Source organism: Echinops telfairi, unplaced genomic scaffold, assembly GCF_000313985.2.
Source record: "Echinops telfairi isolate 266 unplaced genomic scaffold, ASM31398v2 ScPeMD7_7420;HRSCAF=8458, whole genome shotgun sequence".
In the NCBI taxonomy this organism is placed as follows: Eukaryota; Metazoa; Chordata; class Mammalia; order Afrosoricida; family Tenrecidae; genus Echinops; species Echinops telfairi.
Window position 1 is genome coordinate 35,364,587 of NW_022111320.1, and position 21,821 is coordinate 35,386,407.

The 21,821-nt window shown below is 45.6% G+C and overlaps 2 protein-coding genes across 3 annotated transcripts in view; one reads left to right on the top strand and one right to left on the bottom strand.

Moving 5' to 3' along the window:
• Window positions 1-9,780: 9,780 nt before the first annotated feature.
• On the bottom strand, window positions 9,781-12,224 carry RPL15 (ribosomal protein L15). Its single transcript, XM_004704026.3, has 3 exons — window positions 12,043-12,224; window positions 11,363-11,499; window positions 9,781-10,137 (listed from the first exon to the last, which is right to left on the bottom strand). Exons 1-3 carry the CDS (start codon window positions 12,212-12,214, stop codon window positions 9,832-9,834), a joined length of 615 nt encoding a protein of 204 aa, XP_004704083.1. The 5' UTR covers window positions 12,215-12,224; the 3' UTR covers window positions 9,781-9,831.
• Window positions 12,225-13,092: 868 nt separating this feature from the next.
• NKIRAS1 (NFKB inhibitor interacting Ras like 1) overlaps window positions 13,093-21,821 on the top strand; it is a 20,110-nt gene continuing 11,381 nt past the window's right edge. The window contains exon 1 of one of the 2 annotated variants that reach the window (XM_045297463.1): window positions 13,093-13,166. The gene's annotated coding sequence lies outside the window, so the exon portion shown is untranslated. Of the gene's footprint in view, window positions 13,577-21,821 lie in introns of both variants that reach the window. The other variant, XM_004704198.2, reaches the window with a different exon arrangement.

Below are 21,821 nucleotides of genomic sequence, written 5' to 3' on the forward strand. Positions count from 1 at the left end.
AATCTACAAAGGATTGCTTAAGAGATTCATGTAAGAATGACTGCCAAATCTTGGAAGAATGACAAGGTAATACAATGGTGATTGCTCAGTAGGACCGTCTCAGATCTAATTCCTTCCCTCTTTCCCATTGTACCATAAAGGTGATCTTAAAAATCTTTTAGTTCTTTAGGTCGTTCCACAAATGTTTTGCGAACAAAGGTGAGCTGTGTGAAGTCAGCATTCCAAGAAGAGTGGACTCCTTCTCTGGCGCCCTCGTGTCTTGGTGGGTCACTGACTGGACTGCTAACCCCCAGGTCGGCAGTTCAAAGCCACCAGCCACCAGCCACTCCGCAGGACAAAGATGGTTCAGTCTCAGAAACCACAAAAAATGGTCCTAACCTGCATTATCAGGTCGCTATGACTCAGGCTGAGTTAAACTGTAATATCACTTGATCTTCCTTTTGACCCATTTTAAATTTGTTTCCTTTATTGATAAAAAATTGTAGGGGAAATACACATGGACTAAGCCTCCAGTGACTTCCCTTTGACCATCGACCAGGGATGTGAATAGCTCTGTTATCACCAAGAGTGAACTGAAAAGTGCCTCATTGTATTTAGGTGTTAAAATTTAACACTGTACCGTTTGATTTCCCTCGTGATCCGCTTTACATTTGTGCTAGTGTTTGATATTTTCTGCTTCCATTTCAGTTGAGGTTTTTCTCTGTTTTATTGTTATTGTTGTTGTTGCTCTTTATTTGTTTGTCTTTGTATGTTTTTTCTGTATATTGAATCTGGAATAGGTAAATGTATAGAGACAGTTACAGGATGTTCCTTGGGAGTATGGCAGGGGACGTTGGGGAGAAATGGGGAGCTAATAGCGATAAGTGCACAAAGGAAGAAAATGTTTTAAAACTGATTCGGTGATGGGTTGTACAACTCTTCTTAATGTGATTGAACTATTGAATTGTGTGATGTGTGAATTATATGCCAATAAAACTATGAGAGAAAAAAGTCAGTGGCTGCTAACCATAAATGTCGGCAGTTTTTAATGTCAAAGAATAACAATGAATCTGTGAACTATCTCATAACAGGGATGAACCTGGAAGACATGGAATGCTGAGTTGACTAAGTCAACCACAAAAAGGCAAATATTGTATGAGACCACTATAAAAAGTCAGGAAAAGTTACACACCGAATGTAACGTCCTCTGATGGTTTCCAGGAAGGGAAGAGTGTGGGAGGGTAACTTGCTGGCTAGAGACAGACAAGTGTTAACTTGAACGAAGGGGCAGGCAATATACACTAGGACGGAGGTCAGTGCTCATCAAATCCCTTCAGATCCTTTACAGCAACTGTTCCTCATGGTGGCCCCAGTGGCTCATGGTCGGACTGTCACAAAGCTCCAGAGCCACTTTGCCTCCTAGGAGAGCCATAGGGCCTGGGAGCCCATGACTGACTTGCAGAGGTTGGCATAAACTAAAGGCATACAGTACACTGCAGAGTTCCCTGCGGGGTCTGGGACAAACTGCTCCTTAAAGAATTTGGACTAACATCACACTCTTGCTTGGCTTGGCTTTCCTCGTCTGTCTTTCCGGAGAGCACTTGGGTAAGAAATCACTTGCACACAAATCTGTGTCTTTTGAGTCTGTTTTTTTATAGGGTATCACCTCAAATGACAATTTTCCGAGTAGAAAATAGTGTATTAAAATTTTTTTCTGCATCATGTTCAAGATGCAACCGGACCTATTAGGTGCAAGTCAAATATTACATACGTCATAATTAAATACATTTTACATACTTGGAAATTTAACATTTTCAGTTCAACAAGGAATTACAGTGGTGCTGTGGGTTGGGCACTGGGCTGCCGACTGCAAGGTTGGTGGTTCAAATCCCCATGTCATTTCCAGGGAGAAAGATAGGGCTTTCTGCTCCCATGAAGATGTAGAGGCTCAGAAACCTATTGGAGCTATTCTATTCTGTACTATTGGCTCACTAAGAGTTGGAATCCATTGAATGGCAGTGGATTTTAAACACTGGACTGCTAACCCAAAAGTTGGAGGTTTGATGCCACCAGCCACTCTGAGGAAAAAAGATGAGACCATCTGCTTCCAAAAAAACTGTCCCACTCTCAGAAGCCCGTGTCCTAGAGCAGTGGTCCTCAGCCTGTGGGTTGAGACCCCTTTGGGTGTCGAATGACCCTTTCACAGAGGTTGCCTGATTCACAACAGCAACATGACAGTGCTGAAGTAGCAACAAAAATAATGTTATGGTTGGCGGGTCACCACACCATGAGGAACTGAGTGAAAGGGCCGTGGCATTAGGAAGGTGGAGAACCTCTGTCCTAGAGGGTCACAATGAGTCAGAGTTAATTGATGCATAGGCAGTGAGTTTGTTGTGTTTTTTGGTTTTAGGTTTTTTGTTGTTTTTTTGTTTTGTTTTGTTTTTAAAGAATTAACGAGCACTAAGGATTTTCAAATGGGACTACTTTATAGCGGTGCCACATACCCTGACGATCCAAGCCCATAGTGGAAGAACGGATCGCTTTGGCAGTCATCGAGCTATTTCTCACTCAAAAGGCTGGCTCAGACGTCCACACGCTCAGAGCACTCTGCTCCTGGAGGCGTGGGTTACTGTTTTACCCATTTTGCAAGGGACAGAATGTAGTCCTAACGATTTCAAGTCACTTGCCTAAGATGATTCTGACCAGGAGTTGGGAGTGTGGTAGTTTGAACTCAAGCGATCTGAATCCAGCTGCCCTGCCTCTAACCACTGTCTAGAGAATGCACACTGATCTCCAAAGTTCAAATGGAAACAGGAAGAAGGTGTAGGAAGCTCATCTGAGAAGTTCAAGTGAGTCCCAGAGAGCCATCCTTACTTTGTAAACCCAGATGATCCACGTTGACATTCTGTTGTCCCCTTATCCTCGGAAGCAGTCTCTGGGACTCCGGGAAGGCCTGACATGGCAGCTGGTGTTCCACCCTACATTCACTATGGTTTGCCCCATCCCCACAGAGCTATGATAATATTTAAGTTAAAGTTAGGCCCACTAAGAGAATAACAACAGTAACGCCTGGGTAGACAGAGGATACACAGTGGCTAGAGACATGGCATGGTTCGCGTCAAGGGCAGGACGGAGCTGAACGCCAACAGATTTTATCACGCGACTCAGTCAACATTTTCTGATTGTGTTGGCTGACCTAACAGAAGCCGGGACGGTGGAACGCAGAGAAGGGAGCACTGCTGCATGCTGGATCTGTGCTCACCTTAGAAACAAGGGTGGAGAGACTTTGTCTCACATGCTCTGGACATGTTATCAGGAGAGACCTGCTTGGTCATGCAGAGTCCCAGAAAAACAGGAAGACTCAAGAAGATGAGTTACCACAGTGGCTTCAAAACGGGCTCAAACACAGCAGTTGCGAGGATGGGGCAGGACTGGGCAGCGTTGCCCTGGGTCGAATGACTTGACAGCACCTACTAACAACATTCTTACTGCGGAGCCCCTCGGTGGTGGTGCACACAGTTCACCTGCTCCGCGGCTGTGGTACAAGTTGGCAAGGAGAAGCTACCCAGAGGCGCCTCAGAAGACAGGTCTGGTGATCCACTTCCCGAAAATCAACTATTGAAAACCGTATAGGGGCCACGGTTCTACTCAAGGAATCGCCACACAGCTGATCCACCCAACTGGTTTGAAATAAGATTAGGGCTTGATTTGGCTCTTCTAGCCACAGTCTGCATAACTCCCCCTAAATGACTGGGTGGGGCCATGCAAATAAGGTGTATGCCACTCTGTAATGTGGAGGTGGATCCCATTTGCCATTTGGCTAGGTTTAAAATGAGCCACCTCAGAAGTAGAAATGGGAGATCTCATAACCTTCATAAAAGACCCTGGAGTGAAGTGCATCCTTTGCTCCCAAATTCCTGCGCTGAACCTCTTGGATCCAGGAACTGTGACACTAGAGAAGTAGTGCTTCCGTGAGGGAGAAGTGGCATCAGCAGAGGCAATAGGACCAGGAGCAAAAGAGAGAGCACAGCAGTGGGTTCCCTGGCCCTGAGCTGGGTGCCTTGAGGCAGGTGACTCACCTGTGTGGTGGAGCGCCTGCAGGCACCTCATCAGACTGAGCTAGGTTTGCGGACCCATGGAGCTGACCCTCCGACCTGGGACAAGTGCCTTCAAGCTGAGGCTGATGGCAGAGGGTGTGCCCTTTTGCCATCCATCATTAGCTTTAAAGGGGCTCCTGACTGGACAGCTGCTGTATCCTAAGCTTGTCTGAGTCGGAATTCTAACCTGCCAACTTTCCGAATAAATCCCATAATTATGAGGATAATTAGTTCTGTGTGGCCTTTGGTCATCACAACAGATTATAGAACCCAGCAGAAAAGTAGAATGCCATGGGAATCAATTGGTGTCAAAATTGGTAAAGAAGGTTGGAAGGTGGGGGCATGTCTGACCTCCACCCCATAGAAACCAGCCTTGGTGCGATGCTGGGTTAGCGTTTCCTTCTCGCTGTGAAATCAGAAGAGGGCAGACACCACCCCCATGCCCTTTTCAAGGTGCACTGTCCAATTGGCTTGAGGGCAGTCTGTCCCTAGTTACTGGCACCTCTCCTCTCCTTCCACAAGCCAGAAACCGGAGTCAGCTTTGATGTTATCCTATTTCTTCTTCTTCTTTTTAAAAAGGTCAATCAAACCAGGTAGCACGTCTACACTGTTCTAAGGCACTTCTTATGGGGGAGCTACCATAACATTAATGTATCTTTTTTTAAAACAATGATGTCATCCTAGTGCTTAATGCTGTTTTGAGACTTCAGAACTATTTTACAAAGTCACATAAAAACAATTAGATCATGGCCTTAGACACTGAACTCAGCGGTTACACTGGGCAATTTTTTCAATGGTTACAGCTCTCACCTCAATGGTCTCATCTTGGGCTTGGCACTTCTTGATATTAACCTCATGTTTTGGTGTTGATATTACTTCTCTAGGCCTCCAATTCTCTTCCAACTGACTACCAGAGGAGAAAAGAAGAGTAGAGTGAGGCATAGAGAAGAAATTCTACAGAAAAAGTATAATTATACCAATTAGATGATAGACAAACAAAATGAGATTCAACAAGTCTACTAAATAGGAGAGAGAAGTAGAACATGAAAAAAATTTTTTTTTAGAATTTTAATCAAAATCCTACCTGCAGAATCCAGCTGGAGATCAGTGGCCAGAATTCTTTAATGTCAGTGGACGTTGTTTTGAGTTCTTTTTATCAGAAACTTCTTGGATTAATTAATAATCAACACCTATAACCTAAATACGATGTTAACATTCTCCAAATGATTTCAGTGATTATACAATTGATTATGACCTTCTACAACAATCAATGTTTCTAAACCAACTAGGATTTCTAAATATTGAACCTCTCTCTAAATGACAATGAGAATTGCAAGCAACAAGTTGGATGCTCATAGCATACCAATTAAATTAGATTACTTAATCGACATTGACGGATGAGTTGCCTTTTGCCAGCATTTGAGAGTGACCTGAGATGTTGCAGTTCTAACTACTTCATTAAGTTTGAAAAAAAAAAAGTTTGAATATTTTGGTTATGAGACTTAAAGCCACAGGCCAACTATACCACTTTTGCAGATTTCCCCCCCAATAGTTTTATTGATATAATTCACATATCATACACTTCCATAGTTCAGTCATATTAAATAGGTCTAGAACATCCTCCCCTTTCCTGTATTATTTGTCTCCATTTCCTTCCAAACTCCGCCTTGGCCCCATCCATCTCCTGGATAAGCCATTACACCAGTTAGGGTTTCTATACATCTGCCCATCCTGTGCTTCCTATACTGGAAAACATGCCAAAAAAAAAAGCAAATATATTATTTTTAAAAAGGAAAAGAAAACACCAAGATCAATATCAAAATAAAATGGAGAAAAAAGATCTCTGTTGAGAAAAAAAAAGCAGGAAATATTGAAAACTAGAACAAATCCAAAATGGCTCAAAAGGGAGGTCAGATGACCAGGGACCACATTCTAACCTAATTACATCAGCCATATCAAGTTTAGTAGTGTCTGTCTGATAACAAGGTTATTCACATCCCCCGACTGTGCTCAGAGGGCACCTAGGAGAGGCGTAATCTACGTAGGGACCCTGCAAACGGATTTTGCTCCCAGTCATCTCTTACCTTCTGCAAATTGGATAATTGGATGTTTACAAATTAGGCTCTGATCTCATTTCCTCCTTTGGATTTGGATTTTATTATTTCTCATCCTTGAATCACAGGCTAATATGCTTCTTCCATGTGGATTTAGTTGACCCCTCACTTTGGTAGCTGCTTGACCCCAGAAGCTATTCTTTTTTTTTTTTTTAAGATCATTTTATTGGGGGCTCTTACGATAGGAACTGAAAATACAGGGAATCCCATCAATTGTATTAAGCATATTTGTACATATGTTGCTATCATTATTTTCTAAACATTTGCTTTCTATTTGAGCCCTTGGTATCAGTCCCTCTTTACCCTCCCTCCCCACCCCCGCCCTCTTGACCCTTTGATAAATTATAAATTATTATTTTCATATCTTACATTGACCGGTCTCCCTTCCCCTGTGGTTTCTGTTGTTTGCCCCCCTCCTATGTGTGGGGAGTGGGAAGGGGTGCAAGTGGGTGGGTTATATGTCCATCATTGTGATTGGTTCCCCCTTCCTCTCCTCCTCTCTCCCCACACCCCATCCCTACCCTTCTGGTAACCCTACTCCCGTTTCTGTTCCTGAGGGATTTATCTGACCTGGATTCCGTGTGTCGTGAGCTCTTATTTGTACGTGTGTACAGGACCCGGTCTAGTTCAAAATGGAAGGCAGGACTGGGGTCATGGTAGTGGGTGGTGAGGAAACCTCAAGGAACCAGAGGAATATTGTGCATTTCAATGGTGCTATACTGCACCCTGGTTGACTCATTCCTTCCCCGTGACCCTTCTGTGAGGGGATGTCCCATGTCTACAGATGGGTTTGGGGTCTCTGCTCTGACCCCCTCGTTCTCAACAATATGCTTTTGTTTGGGGTCTTCTGATAACTTGTTTCCTGATCCTGTCAACACCTCATGATCCTACAGGCTGGCGTGCGTGGTGAGAAGCTGGACACCATTGTTTTCTTCACCACACTTTGCTGTAGCGCTCATATCTTCAGCGATCTCTTCGTGATGGGAGCACTGTGCATGACCAAGTCATAAGAACTAATTGTTCAGGGAACCAATTACAAGGAACTATATGTGACCTCCTCTCTGGGAGACAGACAACCGAAAAGTGGGTGAAGGGAGACGTCGGACAGGGCAAGATATGACAAAATACCAATTTATAAACTATCAGGGGTTCATGAGGGAGGGGGGAGCGGAAAAATGAGGACCTCATGTCGGGGGTTTAAGTGGAGAGAAAATGTTTTGAGAATGATGTACAAATGCGCTTTACACAATTGATGTGTGTATGGATTGGGATAACAGTTGTATGAGCCCCTAATAAAATGTTAAAAAAAAGAACTAATTGTTCTTGGATTGGGGCTACAATTAAGTGTGAGCCAAATCCACCCCCCAAAAAGTGTGAGCCCAAAATCCACTTACTTGTCCATACTCTATGTATATCTCTGGCTTACTTTAGAGGCTTCAGTATCATTTTATGAAAAACCGTATTATCAACCATCATCCTGGAGTATCCGGCAATTCTATTGATAGTGTCATTAATTAATCCAATGGCATCAAATTTAACGTACTGTTGAGAAAAGGAAGTTATGCAAGTATAGACTGGCTCTGAACTGAATTCTATGAGCTCTTGATTTATACGATTTAAACTCTTAAATGATTGAGCATTATTTACCTTGACCGTGGGGTTGGTGATAGGTGAAAAATACCAGTATCAGTCATTCACAAGGGCAGTGCAGATTTTTAAAAATTTTAATAAGTCATTTTATTGGGGGCTCTTACAACTCTTTTAACAACCCACACATCAATTGTACTAGGCACCACTGAAATCAGACGTGCAGCTGCTCAAGACTGGAGACAAAGTGGAAGCCAGCAGTCACCATGCTGAAGAGCTCACTCTCCCTCCTCTTTCAGACTGAGCATCCAGCAGGTGTTCAACAACATCCACAACCTGGAAGTGCTTATCACACAGGAAGTTCTGCACTCTCCTTTCCTGCAGGCTGTCTGAAATGTTGCATGTGTTGGCAAATTGGTTACCCAACTGTTGCCTGCATGCCCCTTTTGATTGTTATGACGGTTAGATTTTATGTAAACTTGCACCTGTGTGAAAGCAGAGGCGTGGAGGTACATCAGACTTGATGATGCCTTTTTGGGAGTGTGGCCTTTTTATAAGACAGACATTTCAGATCATCAGTTTTGTATTCAACACTTAAATCCCTCTAATAAGAATGCGTATCATTTTAACCTTCCCATTCTATAGAAATTTGTCCTGCAGACAAGCTATCTTGACATTTCTCCCCAGAATGAGCCTGCTAGGACAGAGTTGAACGAACTGGCCAGGAGGGTTTCCTCGGCAGGGCCCCGGCCCTCGGAGGCTCTAGAAGGTGGTTCCAACTGCTGAGAATCAGTTAGCAGCCAGTGCTTAACCATTTTGCCACCAGGACTCCTTACAGATCATTTAAGACACATGCAAATTATTGTTCTTCAGAACTGATTGGAAAAACAAATTAAGGTACAACCAATCAATGGAATTCCACGTACTAAGTGGAAACTTCATGAACTGATATGGAACAGTGCTAAGATACAGAATTAAGTGGAATAGTAATGACTTGTATATACCATCTGAGTAAAAAATAAAAGGAAAAAATATAGATGTTTATAAATTCAGAAAAATGTCTCCTGACAAAAATCCAAGAAACTGACCATATAGCCTCCAGGGGGGCTGGACTAGGGAACCTGGGAGACTTTTTACTGTAGATCCTATTGTACCATTTGAACTTTGAACTGTGTTAATATAGGATGCAATCAAAATTTTAATCACATTTACAGGAATGGTTCCCATTCAGATTACCGCGTACTGTGTGACCTGGAGTAAATTGCTTCATATGCTGTTTCCTTACTGGCAAAAGGGTGTTATTATTTACACAGGTCTAACAATCTGCTTCTATAATTCCAGCCAAGACCCTAGGCCGTCCCATTCTGTCACCTGGCAGGTCAAAAATCAACTTGACAACACCTAACAAAACACACCTTGTGTTGTTGTGAAGAACCAATTTTTGTATTCCCAAAAGAACATTTTAATAATGTCATGATGAGTTTGCATACCTATGTGAAAATATTGATACAACTGAGAATGGCTCAAGAATGGCTCGTGGGGTGGTCAGGGAAAGGCTACGATGCCATTTAGCCATGAGAATGATAAGGAAAGGCCAGGAGGCTGGGAGAAGGTTGAGGACAACACGAAGTCACAGTGGGTGCAGGGAGATTCTGGGATTGGTTGAGGACTTTGGGGAAGGCTGTAGGAAAGCAAGAGTAAAGAACCCCCCAAGCTCTAGTAACCTGGGAGTTAAACCAGATCATTTTATCACCCCAATAAAAAGCTGTTTCAGCACACGCACCAAATTCTACAGAAGGAGCGGATTGCAATGTTCCTTTAAAAGGATTTATTTTACACCTATTATACCACAGACTGTCAATTTAAACACTCACAACTCCCTAATAAAATACACTACCACGAATTGTCTTTAGACATTATTGCACTTTTACTTTCGTAACCTGACAATGCATTCATGAAACAGCTACCTTTTTAACAAATTAAAGAACACTTTTAAGCAGACGTGACTGTCCTGAATGGTTTATTAGACACGAGCTTTACAAACATGACACAGATCAGCGATAGCGGTGGAGCTGCAGGGTGTTGCGCCTTCTCCAAGCAGCGCGGCGGGAACCACCGATCGTGTGGTGGAACTTGTGGCCCTTTCCTAGGCCCCGGCTCTTGCGGCCTGCAGACGTCAGCCCACGCATCTCTCTGTGCTTGTGGACTGGCTTAGTGATCCACTGAGTGTCAGGATTTCTTCTGATGGCTTTATGGAATGGATCAATGAGGATAACCTCAAAAAATTTATATGTGGAATCTTCACCAACCCAGTAAGAGTTCAGAACCCTCAGGGCTCCACAGTGGCGTCCAGCTCGCTCCTAGAACAAGAGAAAGTGCCCCCCGTCAGCCTCTCACATTTCCCACAGTAGCAAATTAGGAAGCCAGAATTCTAATTCCTAACACTCATTCACCAGAAGGCTGGCACTGCAAGACAGGGCAGGCTAGGCTTTGTGGTTAACACACATGAAGAGCCTTAGACAATATTTAAAACACCTGGCTAAAAACAAACAAACAAACAAACAGGATTTGAGGGCCATCTTCATTTTCTTTTGAGACACCAGCAGCAAACCTTTTAAGCCCTGGAGGCTATACGCAGTCTCATTTATACATTGTGTTTGCCTTAAATTTAAAAGGCAATTCATTAAGTAAGAAACTCTTCTTCAGCAATTCTAGTCTGCTATAACAGAGCATAATTTGTTAAACCAGAACACCCACAACTAGTCTTTCTATACAAAGGGATCAGTAACCCAAACAGCTTCAGCATCCATTCAGAGATCTGCTAAGACAGTCTCGACCTCTCAAAGCTTAGGTTCCATAGTTTCACACATTAAAAACAACAAAATAAACGGTCAATTCTGACTCAGCAACTCTATAGGACAGAGTAGAAAGCCTGTCTTTCTTCCAACAAGCAGCTGGTAGTTTTGAACTGCTGGCCTTGTGCAACGCATAATCGCTCTGCCACCAGGGCTCCTTTACAATACCTACATGAGGTGGCTTCATTCGTAAAGCCTCCTTGAATATAGCAAGCGCAGACAGATCAGAAACAAGAACAACTGAGAAGCCTTTCTATACACTTCAACAAGCAATGTTTTCTTTTACTAAGATTAAGAGTAGTATGTCCCCACAAATTATTTTATATACAATAAAACTCACTGAGGTACAAGTAAACAAAGTTGTTCAGATTCTTCCTGATCACCACTTTCGGGTGACCAGTCAGTCCTTGGCTTACAAACACGTACAAAGCAACCATTGTATTGCCTACCACACTAAAAACCAGTAGGTATCCTCAACAATTCATGACAGACCCTACACATATCAGACACATTACTGTCCTATGCTAAAGACTAGCTTTTAAAGTCTTCCTCCGAAGGCCCGCCCCCATTAAACCTCACTGAGCTCTGAAGAAAAAAAAAAAGGGGCTAGCTTTTAGTATATCATTAATGTTTAGAAGTCACACCCAACCGTTCATTTTCTTCAAGAAAGACTGAATAGGATCTGTGTGTAATCTGGGGGCTGCCCATACTCAAAAGGAAAGCCACCCACCTCAGCGACCGATTGAAGGCTTCGAGCAAACTTCAGCTGGTTAACACCATGATGGACAGGCTTGCCATAGGTTGCACCTTTGGGCACTGGGCGTTTGCGGCCACCACGACGGACTCGAATCCGATAGATGACATAACCTATACAAAAAGATGATACTGGCTTTATGAAGAGTCAGGGAGAAGACATCATGCAGCAATATTGCAATTTTAGACGTGTGACTCCAGACCACAATACTATGCAGCCGTGGGGAACAAGACTAGGTTAGGAGACTCATTTTAAGAAAATACATTCTAGAAAGCAAATGTTTTGAGATTGATGGTGGCAACCAACGTACAAATGTGCTTGACACAATGGATGGATGGATGGATTGTGAGAGTTGTACAGCCCCCAATAAAATGATCAAAATAATACATCCTAAGGGCTCTCCATCATGCCAGGTGTACCACAATCACACCAAAGGGGGAATTTCTCGTTCCCCGGTACTAGCTTAGGGCAGACGCACATCTGTCATCTTGATACATGTGCCACATCCCACAGTGGGTGCGTCTTTACTGTCACCCCGTGCCGCGCTTTCCCACTACATCTAGTGCGTTCCACGGCGTGTTAGGTAACGAAGCCCCAGCCTCACGGTGATGGCTGCTCGCCCGCGCGCCGTATGACCTGGGCAGAGGGGCGCGCACCTTGCTTGGCCTTGTAGCCCAGTCTGCGCGCCTTGTCGGGCCGGGTGGGACGCGGCGCCCGGTGCAGCGCCGAGAGCTGGCGGTACTGCCAGCAGCGGACCCGCAGGAGAAAGCGCATCACGTCCGACTGCTTCTTCCTCCACAGCTCCTGGATGTACTTGTAGGCACCCATCTCGGCTCACCTTTGTGACAAGGAGGGCAAATCACCTGGTTAGCGCATACAAAGACCCTGCCCGTCCATCTTGGCTCCCCACCACCCACTGGCGTGGGAGGCGGCTCGTCGCTACCCGCAGGGCGCACACGGCAGCCCCATGAACCGCGTTCGCCCAGTCGCCTCCTTCACTCCCGCTCCGGGCAGCGACAGGGCGCTGGGAGGGGCGCGGGGTACGTGTGTCTCAAGGATGAATGGAGCTTGGGACACGTCCGCGTCCCCGGGGCCCGGCATGGAAGCAGACCTCGCGGACACCATGTAACCTAACGTCCCGCGTCGCCGCTGACGGTTACCTTCCCAGAGAAACCCATTTACCGCCCCGCAACCCGCCGGACTCGCTCCCAAGGCGCTCTGGGTCTAGCCTGCTACGCCCCACCCCACGCTCCCTTTCCTTCATGCTCCGGGCCCCGGTCGGATCCGCGCCGCCATCACATTTCCCCTCAGCCCGCTCTGGGGCTCGCCTTTCCCTGTCCGCGCCGCCCTGCACCCTGAGCGAACTCGGGCAGCGTAGCGAGAAAGAAGAGCTCTAAGAAGGCAAGGTCCTCGAGCTCGGATGGCTGAGGCAAAAGGGGATGAGCCATGGATACAGCAGCGAATGTCCCGCACACAGCCTACCTGATGGCCGCCGCCCGATGGAAAGGAAGAAGCCTTTCTCCCACAATCCCTTGTGGGCTCCTCCCCAAACGCAGCGACCCTTTTTCCGGAGGAGCGCTGCGACGCCCCAGAGCTTCATGGGATATGTAGTTCAGACCTCGAGTCTGGTGGGCGGAGCTCTGTCGGGATTGGGCACAGTTGAGCCTATCGTCCCGCCCCCTACTCTGCAGGATTCGAGCCCCAGATGCTGTAGCATCCCAAAGGGAAAGAGATCGGTGCCGTTACCTCGGGTCTCCGACAGTCCCTCTGCCCAGAGGAGGCAAGTTGGGGGCCGGGCTCTCAAGGCTGTCGACCGCCTTGGGGGCATCCTTTCAGCCGGGGCGTCGGTATCTTGGGGTGCTCGGAGGTGTGCGGGGACCGGACGCACGGCTGAAGCAGCGCCCGTTTGCAGCACTGACTCCCCTCCTGGGACGAGCTTCGACACCTGGGCCCGACTCAGCTGAAAGGCACCCTCCCCCACCCCCAGACGTCTCCCCAGCCCCAAAACAGGGCCTTGGTGGATCCGGGCTGCGTGGGTGGGGGCTGTGTTCGTGCCATTCGGGCTGAAGCCCCCGCAGTTCTGGATTTTTTAGTGGGGTTGCCTTAAAAGGGGCCCTCGGGCAGGGGAGGATCTCTCGGCGCCTTTCCATTTCTGTGCTTTTCCATCCTGCGGATTTGATCCCAGAATTGGTATGTCCGATCACAGTTGTTTCTTGTTTGTTTTGTTTTTAAAAAGACAAGCAAAATATTTATTTGCCAAGACTTTTTGGCAGGTACGAGTGTGTTGGAAGGAAATATCTAGAAAATGCTGTCCAACGCCGTTAAGTTCCTTATGGAAAAACCGCTGCCTAGTTTGGGGTATATCTCCAGAATATTGCCATTTTTGATGCCGTCTTGTGATTTTAATTCCTTTCTAAATTCTAGGTTTTGCAGCGTGGTCATGGTTTGAGAGAATTACTCGGGTTTTAAATTAGTAGCGATTTGGGCTATTTTTCCCAACTCTTAATGCTTTTCTAAGGAGCCCTGATGGCACAACGGTTAAGCGTTTTAGCTGCTTACCTTAGCCAGAGGATTGGCGGTTTGTATCCGCTGGCCAGTCTGGAGGAGAAAAAAACCTGCTCATCTCCTCTGGTAAAGATTACAGCCTAGGAGATCCAATGGGACAGTGACTATACTTCAGAATCAACTTCCGGGCAAACTATTTTTGTATCCTTTCTCTTAAAACAAAAACAAAACATAGCTTTTCCATGGTAAAACTCCTCCTTTGATTTACTGGTTATTCAACAAGTATCAAGTCCTAATGTGTCTTGGAGGAAGCCCTGGTGAAGTGGTTATGCGTTGGGCTGTGATCGTCATAGTCGGCGGTTCAAAACTACTGAGCATCTCGGTGGGGGGAAGAAGAGGCTTTCTATTTCCATAAATAATTACAGTCCTGGAAACCCACAGCGGAGTCACTAGGAGTCAACAATGACTAGATGGCAGCGAATTTGATTTTTGGTTTAATGTGTGTCTAAGGAGCCCTGGTGGTGCTGTGGGTTAGGCATTGGGCTGCCATTCACAAGGTTGTCAGTTCAAACTCACCAAGCCAACCTCCGGAGAAAGATAAGGCTGTCCGCTCCCATAAGGATTTCATCTTGCACTAGAACTGATGGTGATTACATAACTCATTTTAAATAAGTGATTTAACCATGGGGGGAAAAAAGGAGAAAGTTCTAAAATTGATTGTGGTAATGATTGTACAACTCTTCTTGATATGATTGAACTATTGAATTGTGTGATATGTAGATTCAGTGCTAATAAAACTGTTTTAAAAAAGCAAAAGATTTCCAGTCTCAAGGAAAGACTTCATCTCAGTTACACTGGATTCTGTTATCAGGAGTGAATAGTCCCTGGAAAGAGACATCATGCTTGGTCAAGTAGAAGCTCAGAGGAAAGAGAAGGACCTGCAGTGTTTGGATTGAGACAGTGGCTGCAACAATGGCTCAAATATAGCTGTGATTGTAGGATGGCACAGGTCTGAGCAGCATTTTAGTCTGTTGTACACAGGGTCCCTGTGATGCAGAACCAGCTCTTGACAGCATCTACCACAGCAATGTATTGTGCCAGGTATTGTCCTACCTAGGAAGGATGTAATAGGAAACAAAGCAGACTAACTCTAGCTGCTCCAAAACAGGCATTGAGTATCATAAGGTATGTATTATGCTAGATCAGTGTTTCCTGAAGTGGGCGATACCACCCCTTGGGGAACACTGGTTTTCAAAAAGAAGACCAAACTTACTGCCATTGAGTCAATTCCAACTCAGTGACCCTACAAGGCAGGGTAGAGCTATCCCTGTGAGTTTCCAAGACTAACTCTTTCCAGGAGCAGAAAGCCTCACCTTTTTCCCTTTGAGTGGCTGGTCCTTTCAAACTGCTGACCTTGTGGGTAGCAGCCCAGCGCATAATCACTACACCACCAGGGCTCCTATGGGATGACTGGAGTGGATTACAGCAGATACCTACACTTTATCCTGGATTATGGGCTGTAGTACAAAAGTTTTTAATTGCCAGAGGAATGCTGAGTGATCCCCACCCCCCTTTTTCTGTAATGGAGGCAATAGGCCAAATAAATTTGGGAATGTATATGCTAGGTGAATGGTGAGAAGAAAAAATAATTAAGGAGGGATAGGGATGGAGTATTGGGGTGGAGGTAGCAATTTTAGATGAACTCTTCCAGGAAAATTTCCATAAGATATGAGAAAAGGCTTCAAGGGTGTGAGTTTCAGAGGGAGTGGGAAGTACCTGGCACAGGCAGAGGGGAAAGTGTCCAGGTTGGAGCCTGCCAAGATGATTGGAGGAACAGCAAGGAGGCCAATGATGCCAGAGGGGAGAAGGAGCCCCGGGGTGGCAGCATTCTTGGCTGCTGACAGAAAGGTTGACTGTTTGAATCCACCAATAGGAAAAAGGATGGTTCAGTTGCAGTTTCCTCTGTAAGCTTTGGCAATCCAACAGGGCAGTTCTCTGCTCTATAGGGTTGCTGTGAGTCATAATTGATTTGCATCAATAGGCTGAGTCAGAGAAGAGAAGTCCTTGAATGTTGCAAATGGTCTGTGCTCATTTGGTAAGTGAAAGGTTACCTGTTTGAATCCACCCAGTGGTGCTACTTTAGAAAAAGTACAACCATTAAATGAAAACTATGGAGTTCCAATCTGCTGTGGCATACATCAAGTGGCCATCAGATGATCTCACTAAGAAGTCAGTAGGTTTGATTTGTTTTGAGCGGAAGAGTGGCATAGTGTGGTGTACATTTTTAAAGGGTCTCTCTGATTGCTGCTTGAAGGCTAAGAAGTAGGGGGAAAGGGTGAAGCTGGGCCACCTGCCAGGAAGTTATATTAGTTTTCTCTTGCTGTTGTAGTAACTTACCATGAATTTCCTGGCTTAACCAATGTCAGTTGATTCTAGAGTTCTGTAGAGCACCCACTCTTTGGCAGTGAGTTTGGTTTTTAAAAATCAAGGTCAGGGCTACCTTCCCTCTGGAGACGCCAGAGGAGAATCCTTTTGATTTTTTCCCCCTCTGTGTCTAGAAAGCCTCCTGCATTCCTGGTCCAAGGTCCCTTCCTTCATTTTCAAAGACCAGGGTGATTGCACTGTACTCCCTTAATCCTGGAGAAAGAATTACCGTATATACTCTTATATAAGCTAAGTTTTCCAGCACATTTTAAATGCAGTTTTTGTGGTAAAATTAGGTGCCTTGGCTGATAGTCGGGGTGGCTTTACTCAAGTATATAAGGTACCTTCCTTTCTCAAGACCATTAACTTACATTATACTTGTTAAACCCCTTTTATTATGCAAGGTAATGTATTTGCAAGTTTGGGGTGTTAGTAGGATTGCTTTATCAGCCACAAAAGTAGGAGGGAGCTTCAAAGTCATGGAAAAATAGGATGGAAAGATTAAAGGGACAAAGGCAGTTTTCTAGGTACTTCTTGAAGCCCCTCACACTGCAGCCCTGGTTATTCACCCCGCCTCCGCGGTGGGGTGGGGGTGGGGGGTGCACCCTGGCTGTTTTGAAAGTGGCACTTCCAGGATTTACTGAGAACTCAGATGTGGGGTGTAAGAGAAACGAATCAACAGTAACTGACTCATTTAGGAAGAAGATTCACCCAATAAAATGATTATTAAAAAAAGAAAGAAGAATCTGGTGGTGTAAATAATCAGTGATCATTTCTGGTTGACAAAATTTGGATTTGTATTGTTCATTGATTTGGGGACTCCCGAGGACATCAACTCTGTTTTTTCCCCCTGACTCCTGGTTTGTTCCTGATGTCTTGAATTATGATAGGCTTGGAATAAATATTTGCTGAACGAATCAAAGAATGCTAATGTGGATTGTGTTCACTACGTTTTATTATGTGCAATCTTGTTTGCAACCGCTTACGAGATGCTTATAGATGTAAATTTTATTCATGTGGGCATCAGTCCAAGTATTGCATGCCTTACAGCCTTTCAGTGTTAGGCATAGGATGTCCCTCTGCCTCGGTGACAAGTTTCCCCATGTGAGGTTAATTTTGAGATCAGAGTCACAGCCTCTCTCCTACATTGTTGACATTAGGAAAGTGTTAGTAGTTTTCTATTTGCTTAAAAACAAATACCATGTTTTACTTACAAAAGGAGAATTTTGTTGTTGTCAGGTGCGCCAGTCCCGCTCATAGTGACCCGACACACAACGAAATGGAACACCTCCTGCTCTGGTGCCACCTTCACAAACAAACATTATGTGACACAGCCACTGCGTCGGTCCATCTTGTCAAGGGTCTTCCTCTCTGTCGCCGCCCCTCTGCTTTACCAAGCAGATGTCCATCTCCAGGGACTGGTCTTTCCTGAGAACATGTCCAAGGGACGGGAGAGGGAGTCTCCTCATCCCGGCTGCTCAGGAGCATCCTGGCTGGATTCCTAACAAACAGACTGGCAATTCTGTACTCTTTGTTATTTTTACCAGTACCAGTCTTCCCTATCCACTGCCCAACTTTGGTATATGAGGCCATTGAAAATACCATGGCTTGGATCAAGTGTACCTTAATCCTCAACATGGTCTCCCTCAAACAGAAGAACAGAAGTCTTAGCAATTTGGGCGAGCGGTTTCTGGTAGTTCTTCAAAAAGAATGTTCACCAAACCGGTTTCCACAGGAGTGGACCTGTGGAATGGACCGTGTATTTATTCTCTAGCAACCTTACTGTTTAGCCTGGAAAGCAAAGCCGTGTGGATTTAGAACTGCATGGGCTCCTTCCTGGTCAGCACATTTCTCTTAGTCATTTGCATTCAAATTCCCTTGCTGCCTATCCTAGTGACCCTATAGGACAGGAACCCTGGAGACATAGTGGTGACAGGTTGGGCTCCTGACTATAAAGCCAGCAGTTCAAAACCACCAGCCACACGACAGGAGACAGATGAAGCTTTCTACCCCGTGAAGAGTTACAGCCTCAGAAACCCACAGGGGCCGCTCTCCCCTGCCCTACAGGGTCACAGGGAGTCGGACAAACAGGACTGCCCCCCTAGGGTTGCCACAGCTGCAGATCTCTGCGGGAGCAGACAGCCACATCTTCCACTGCCCACCATGTGGTTAGCAGGCAGCGCTTAATCTCTGTGCCACCAGGGCACCAGAGGAGCAGTCATCCCAGTTGAAAGTCCTAGGGTGGGAACTTCAGCGTCTCCTTTCTACTGCATTCCCCTCCCGTAGAGGGTGAGCCTCGCTCTTGATGGGGCTTCAGAGTCAGTGCCTGTCGGGGTCCGTAAACAACCTTCCTTTTGTATTTCAAAGACAATGCTGCCCCTTTATTTTATCGTGGAATTTAAAAAGATCCTAATGCTCATCGAACTAAGCTTGTAGTCATTCTTATTTGTAAATCTAAGTATATTTAACTACGAGCACCACTTTTACAGTGGTAAATCAAAAAGCATTACTATGAAATCATAGAAACTTTCACTGAGCAAATACATCAAAATGTGGAGCTGTGGTCCACGTCCCTCTATTTCTGTCTCTACACATCCAGAGGCAGGATTTCCATTGCTCTAACCCTTCCCTGAAGGATCCTGCCCTCTTAGAGATACACCACATTCAAGGCGGCAATTTCCGCATCTGCAGTGGACTAAATCGTGCTTTTCAATGATCTTTGAGTTTAAGGGACAGCGTGATGGTGCGAGATGGGGGCTGTAGGGCGCATGGGGTAAGAGATTCTCGGGACAGCCCTGGCTGCCTTCCAAGAGAAAGCGGACCCATTGTCGAAATGGGAACAGATTTCTCCGTGTGATTTTCCTGGCCCTTTTCCTCGTCCATGCAGGTTTCAGTTTTACAACTTTCTGGCAAAGCCCCTGCGAATGTCCGGTGTCCTTCAAGGAAATCTATCCACTTGACTCCTTTGAATTCACCCCTCCCCTGGAAAAGGTCACCATCCCTTCTGCCTTCATTTTTCCTGACCTTCCTTAAACTGCTTGATCCATCTGGATAGCTTGTGTGGGACAGCCTTCTGCTACACTTGCTGCAACACTTCCGTGATTTGGAGAGATCGCTACTTGAGTTTCTTTTAACATTTTTGTATTAGCCCTCAGCTCAACTGCTAACTCAAAGGTTAATGGTCTGAACTCACGAGCTACTCGGTGAGAGAAAGTAGCATTCTGCTTGCTTAAAGATTACAGCTTCGGAAGCCCCATGGAAGCCCTGCGGGGTAGTAGGGCGGCATGAATTGGAATCAGCCGGACGACTGTGGGTTCGATTTCATGCACGGAGCTCTGCTGGCAGAGTGATGAAAGCTCTCAGCTACTAATCAGAGAGTCGGCGGATGGCACCCACTAGCTGCCCCTCAGGAAAAAGTGTGGCAGTCTGCTTCTGGAAAGATGTACAGTGTAGGCAAGCTCAACTTGCTCTGTAGGACCATTGTGCCTAATCAACTCTTGCGTGGGTGGGCTTATATTAAGACCATGTCCAAATCCTTTTTGGACCATTTGATTTCTAAATTTCTCTCTGGTTTAGCACAATCTGCAGCACTTGCGTTTGCCTCCCTTTTATGAAGGGTCTGCTGCTATTAGTCATTGAGTATATTTATTATTATTACTATCTGCTCCTGCTTCACTAAGCCACAGTATGCACCTGCTCTTCTGAGGCCCTTGGGGTTCAGGATTTTTGGTCTACTCTGAAAAGAAGTGCTTGGCTAGGTTTTCTAGAGAAACGAAACCAGGGACCCACAGACATGGACAAAAAAGAGCTTGATCCAAGAAAGAGATTTTCATCGAGGAAGTGGCCCAGCCCAGTCCAACTCAAGCCCCTAAGTCCCTCTTCAGACTCACGAAACCACACACAATGATGCAGAATGCAGGAACATCCCTGGCCGGTGGGTGCAAAGTCTTGTGGACCCACCGATGGTGGATGCACCTCCAGAGCTCATGCAGATCTCTCTGTGGCGTCACCAGGAAAATGAAGGCCGGGGAGGGGTTGGGAAGGTTCCCAGGATGCTCCTTATGAGGAGGTCATGCCCACAAGGAGGCACCATCAGGCAGTGGCCTGATTGACAGGCTAGACTCCACCCCTACCTTTGCTTCAAGTTACAAAATTATGTAACTACCACAGGCTGTGACCTAAATAGGTATTTCCTTATTTTTAGTTGAACAAGAAGTGGAGAGGAAGTGGGGACTGATATTTAAAAACGCTGAGGCGAAGACATTTTCAGATGTGAAGTGAAATTCCTTAGTGGTGGCTCTTCTCTCTGCGTCTTTATAATTTCCACCACATCGTTGGGTGGGACCATACAAATAGGGGATTGGTCCGTTTTGCCATTCCTCTGGGTATAAGAAAGCCATCGCAGAAGCAGATGGGAGATCCCTGGACCATCAAGAAGAGTCACCAGTGGAGTGCATATGAGATCCCTGTCTGAAGTGGCAGAAGCCGCATAAGCACCAAGCAGAGGCTACAGCACCAAGACCGTGAGATAGAGTGGAGGTGCGTTGGCTGGACCACTGAACAAGGCCGATGCCAAGGGATCACATGGCCGAGGAGGGGAGAGAGCAGGGGACGAGAGACACGCCTATCAACGTGGCTAAGAGGCACTGCGGACAAAAGAACTGTATCCTAACATTTTGCAACCTGTTAGCCTCCTGAATGAACTCCGTGAGTTTGAGTTTTGTCTGTGAGTTCTCTGTGGCTCTTGCAATGAATTATTGAACCCAACAGAGAAGCACTGTATATACTCGTGTGCAAGCCCAGTTTTCCAGCACATTTTTAATGCAGTTTTGGTGGTAAAATTAGGTGCCTTGGCTGATATTCGGGTCGGCTTACACTCGAGTATATACGGTAAGACATTGTGGGAGGGATAGCTGTGTCAGGATAGGGTTCAAGACACTGGAGGGCGGAGGCAAGCCCAACCTGCTTTGTGACAGTTGGGTTGGCCTGGAGTTGGGTTCTCCTCCTTAGGAAGCCAGAGAAGGTCAGAAGTGGCCACCAGGCCATTTCCTTAGGAAATAACTGAAGTAATAGAAAAATCAGAATTTAAGGCCCAGCAGCAGCCTTTTCTGACGTGGAGATGGGTCATGCTGTCGTCAGTTTGTCTATCCTGTGGCAGATTTATTTCTTTTTTATCTTCTTCCCATGTGCCCAGGTGGCAATGTCCTTTAAAATTTTAACTATTGTTATTAAATAGCTTTGGAAAGAAATATCCAATGGTATCATAAATCACAAAAAAAATCACAATGTGTAGTGCAAGTAGAATCCAATGATACATGAGATTATATCAATCATAAATTCAGAAGTATGTGGCGAGAGTGGCGATACCAGGAGGGTGGAGGGAAGGTGGGGTGGAAAGGGGGAACTGATCACAGGATCTACATATAACCCCTTCCCTGGGGGACGGACAACAGAAAGTGGGTGAAGGGAGACGTCAGACAGTGTAAGACATGACAAAATAATAATA

What these genes read in the sequence shown, in the direction of transcription:
- RPL15 (XM_004704026.3), bottom strand. Translation starts at nt 12,214, where the DNA reads ATGGGTGCCTACAAGTACATCCAGGAGCTGTGGAGGAAGAAGCAGTCG. An exon ending in GGGCTACAAGGCCAAGCAAG is followed by an intron (nt 11,500 to 12,042) that starts GTGCGCGCCCCT and finishes CTTTTTGTATAG; the next exon opens with GTTATGTCATCTATCGGATT. An exon ending in GCCTTCAATCGGTCGCTGAG is followed by an intron (nt 10,138 to 11,362) that starts GTGGGTGGCTTT and finishes CTCTTGTTCTAG; the next exon opens with GAGCGAGCTGGACGCCACTG.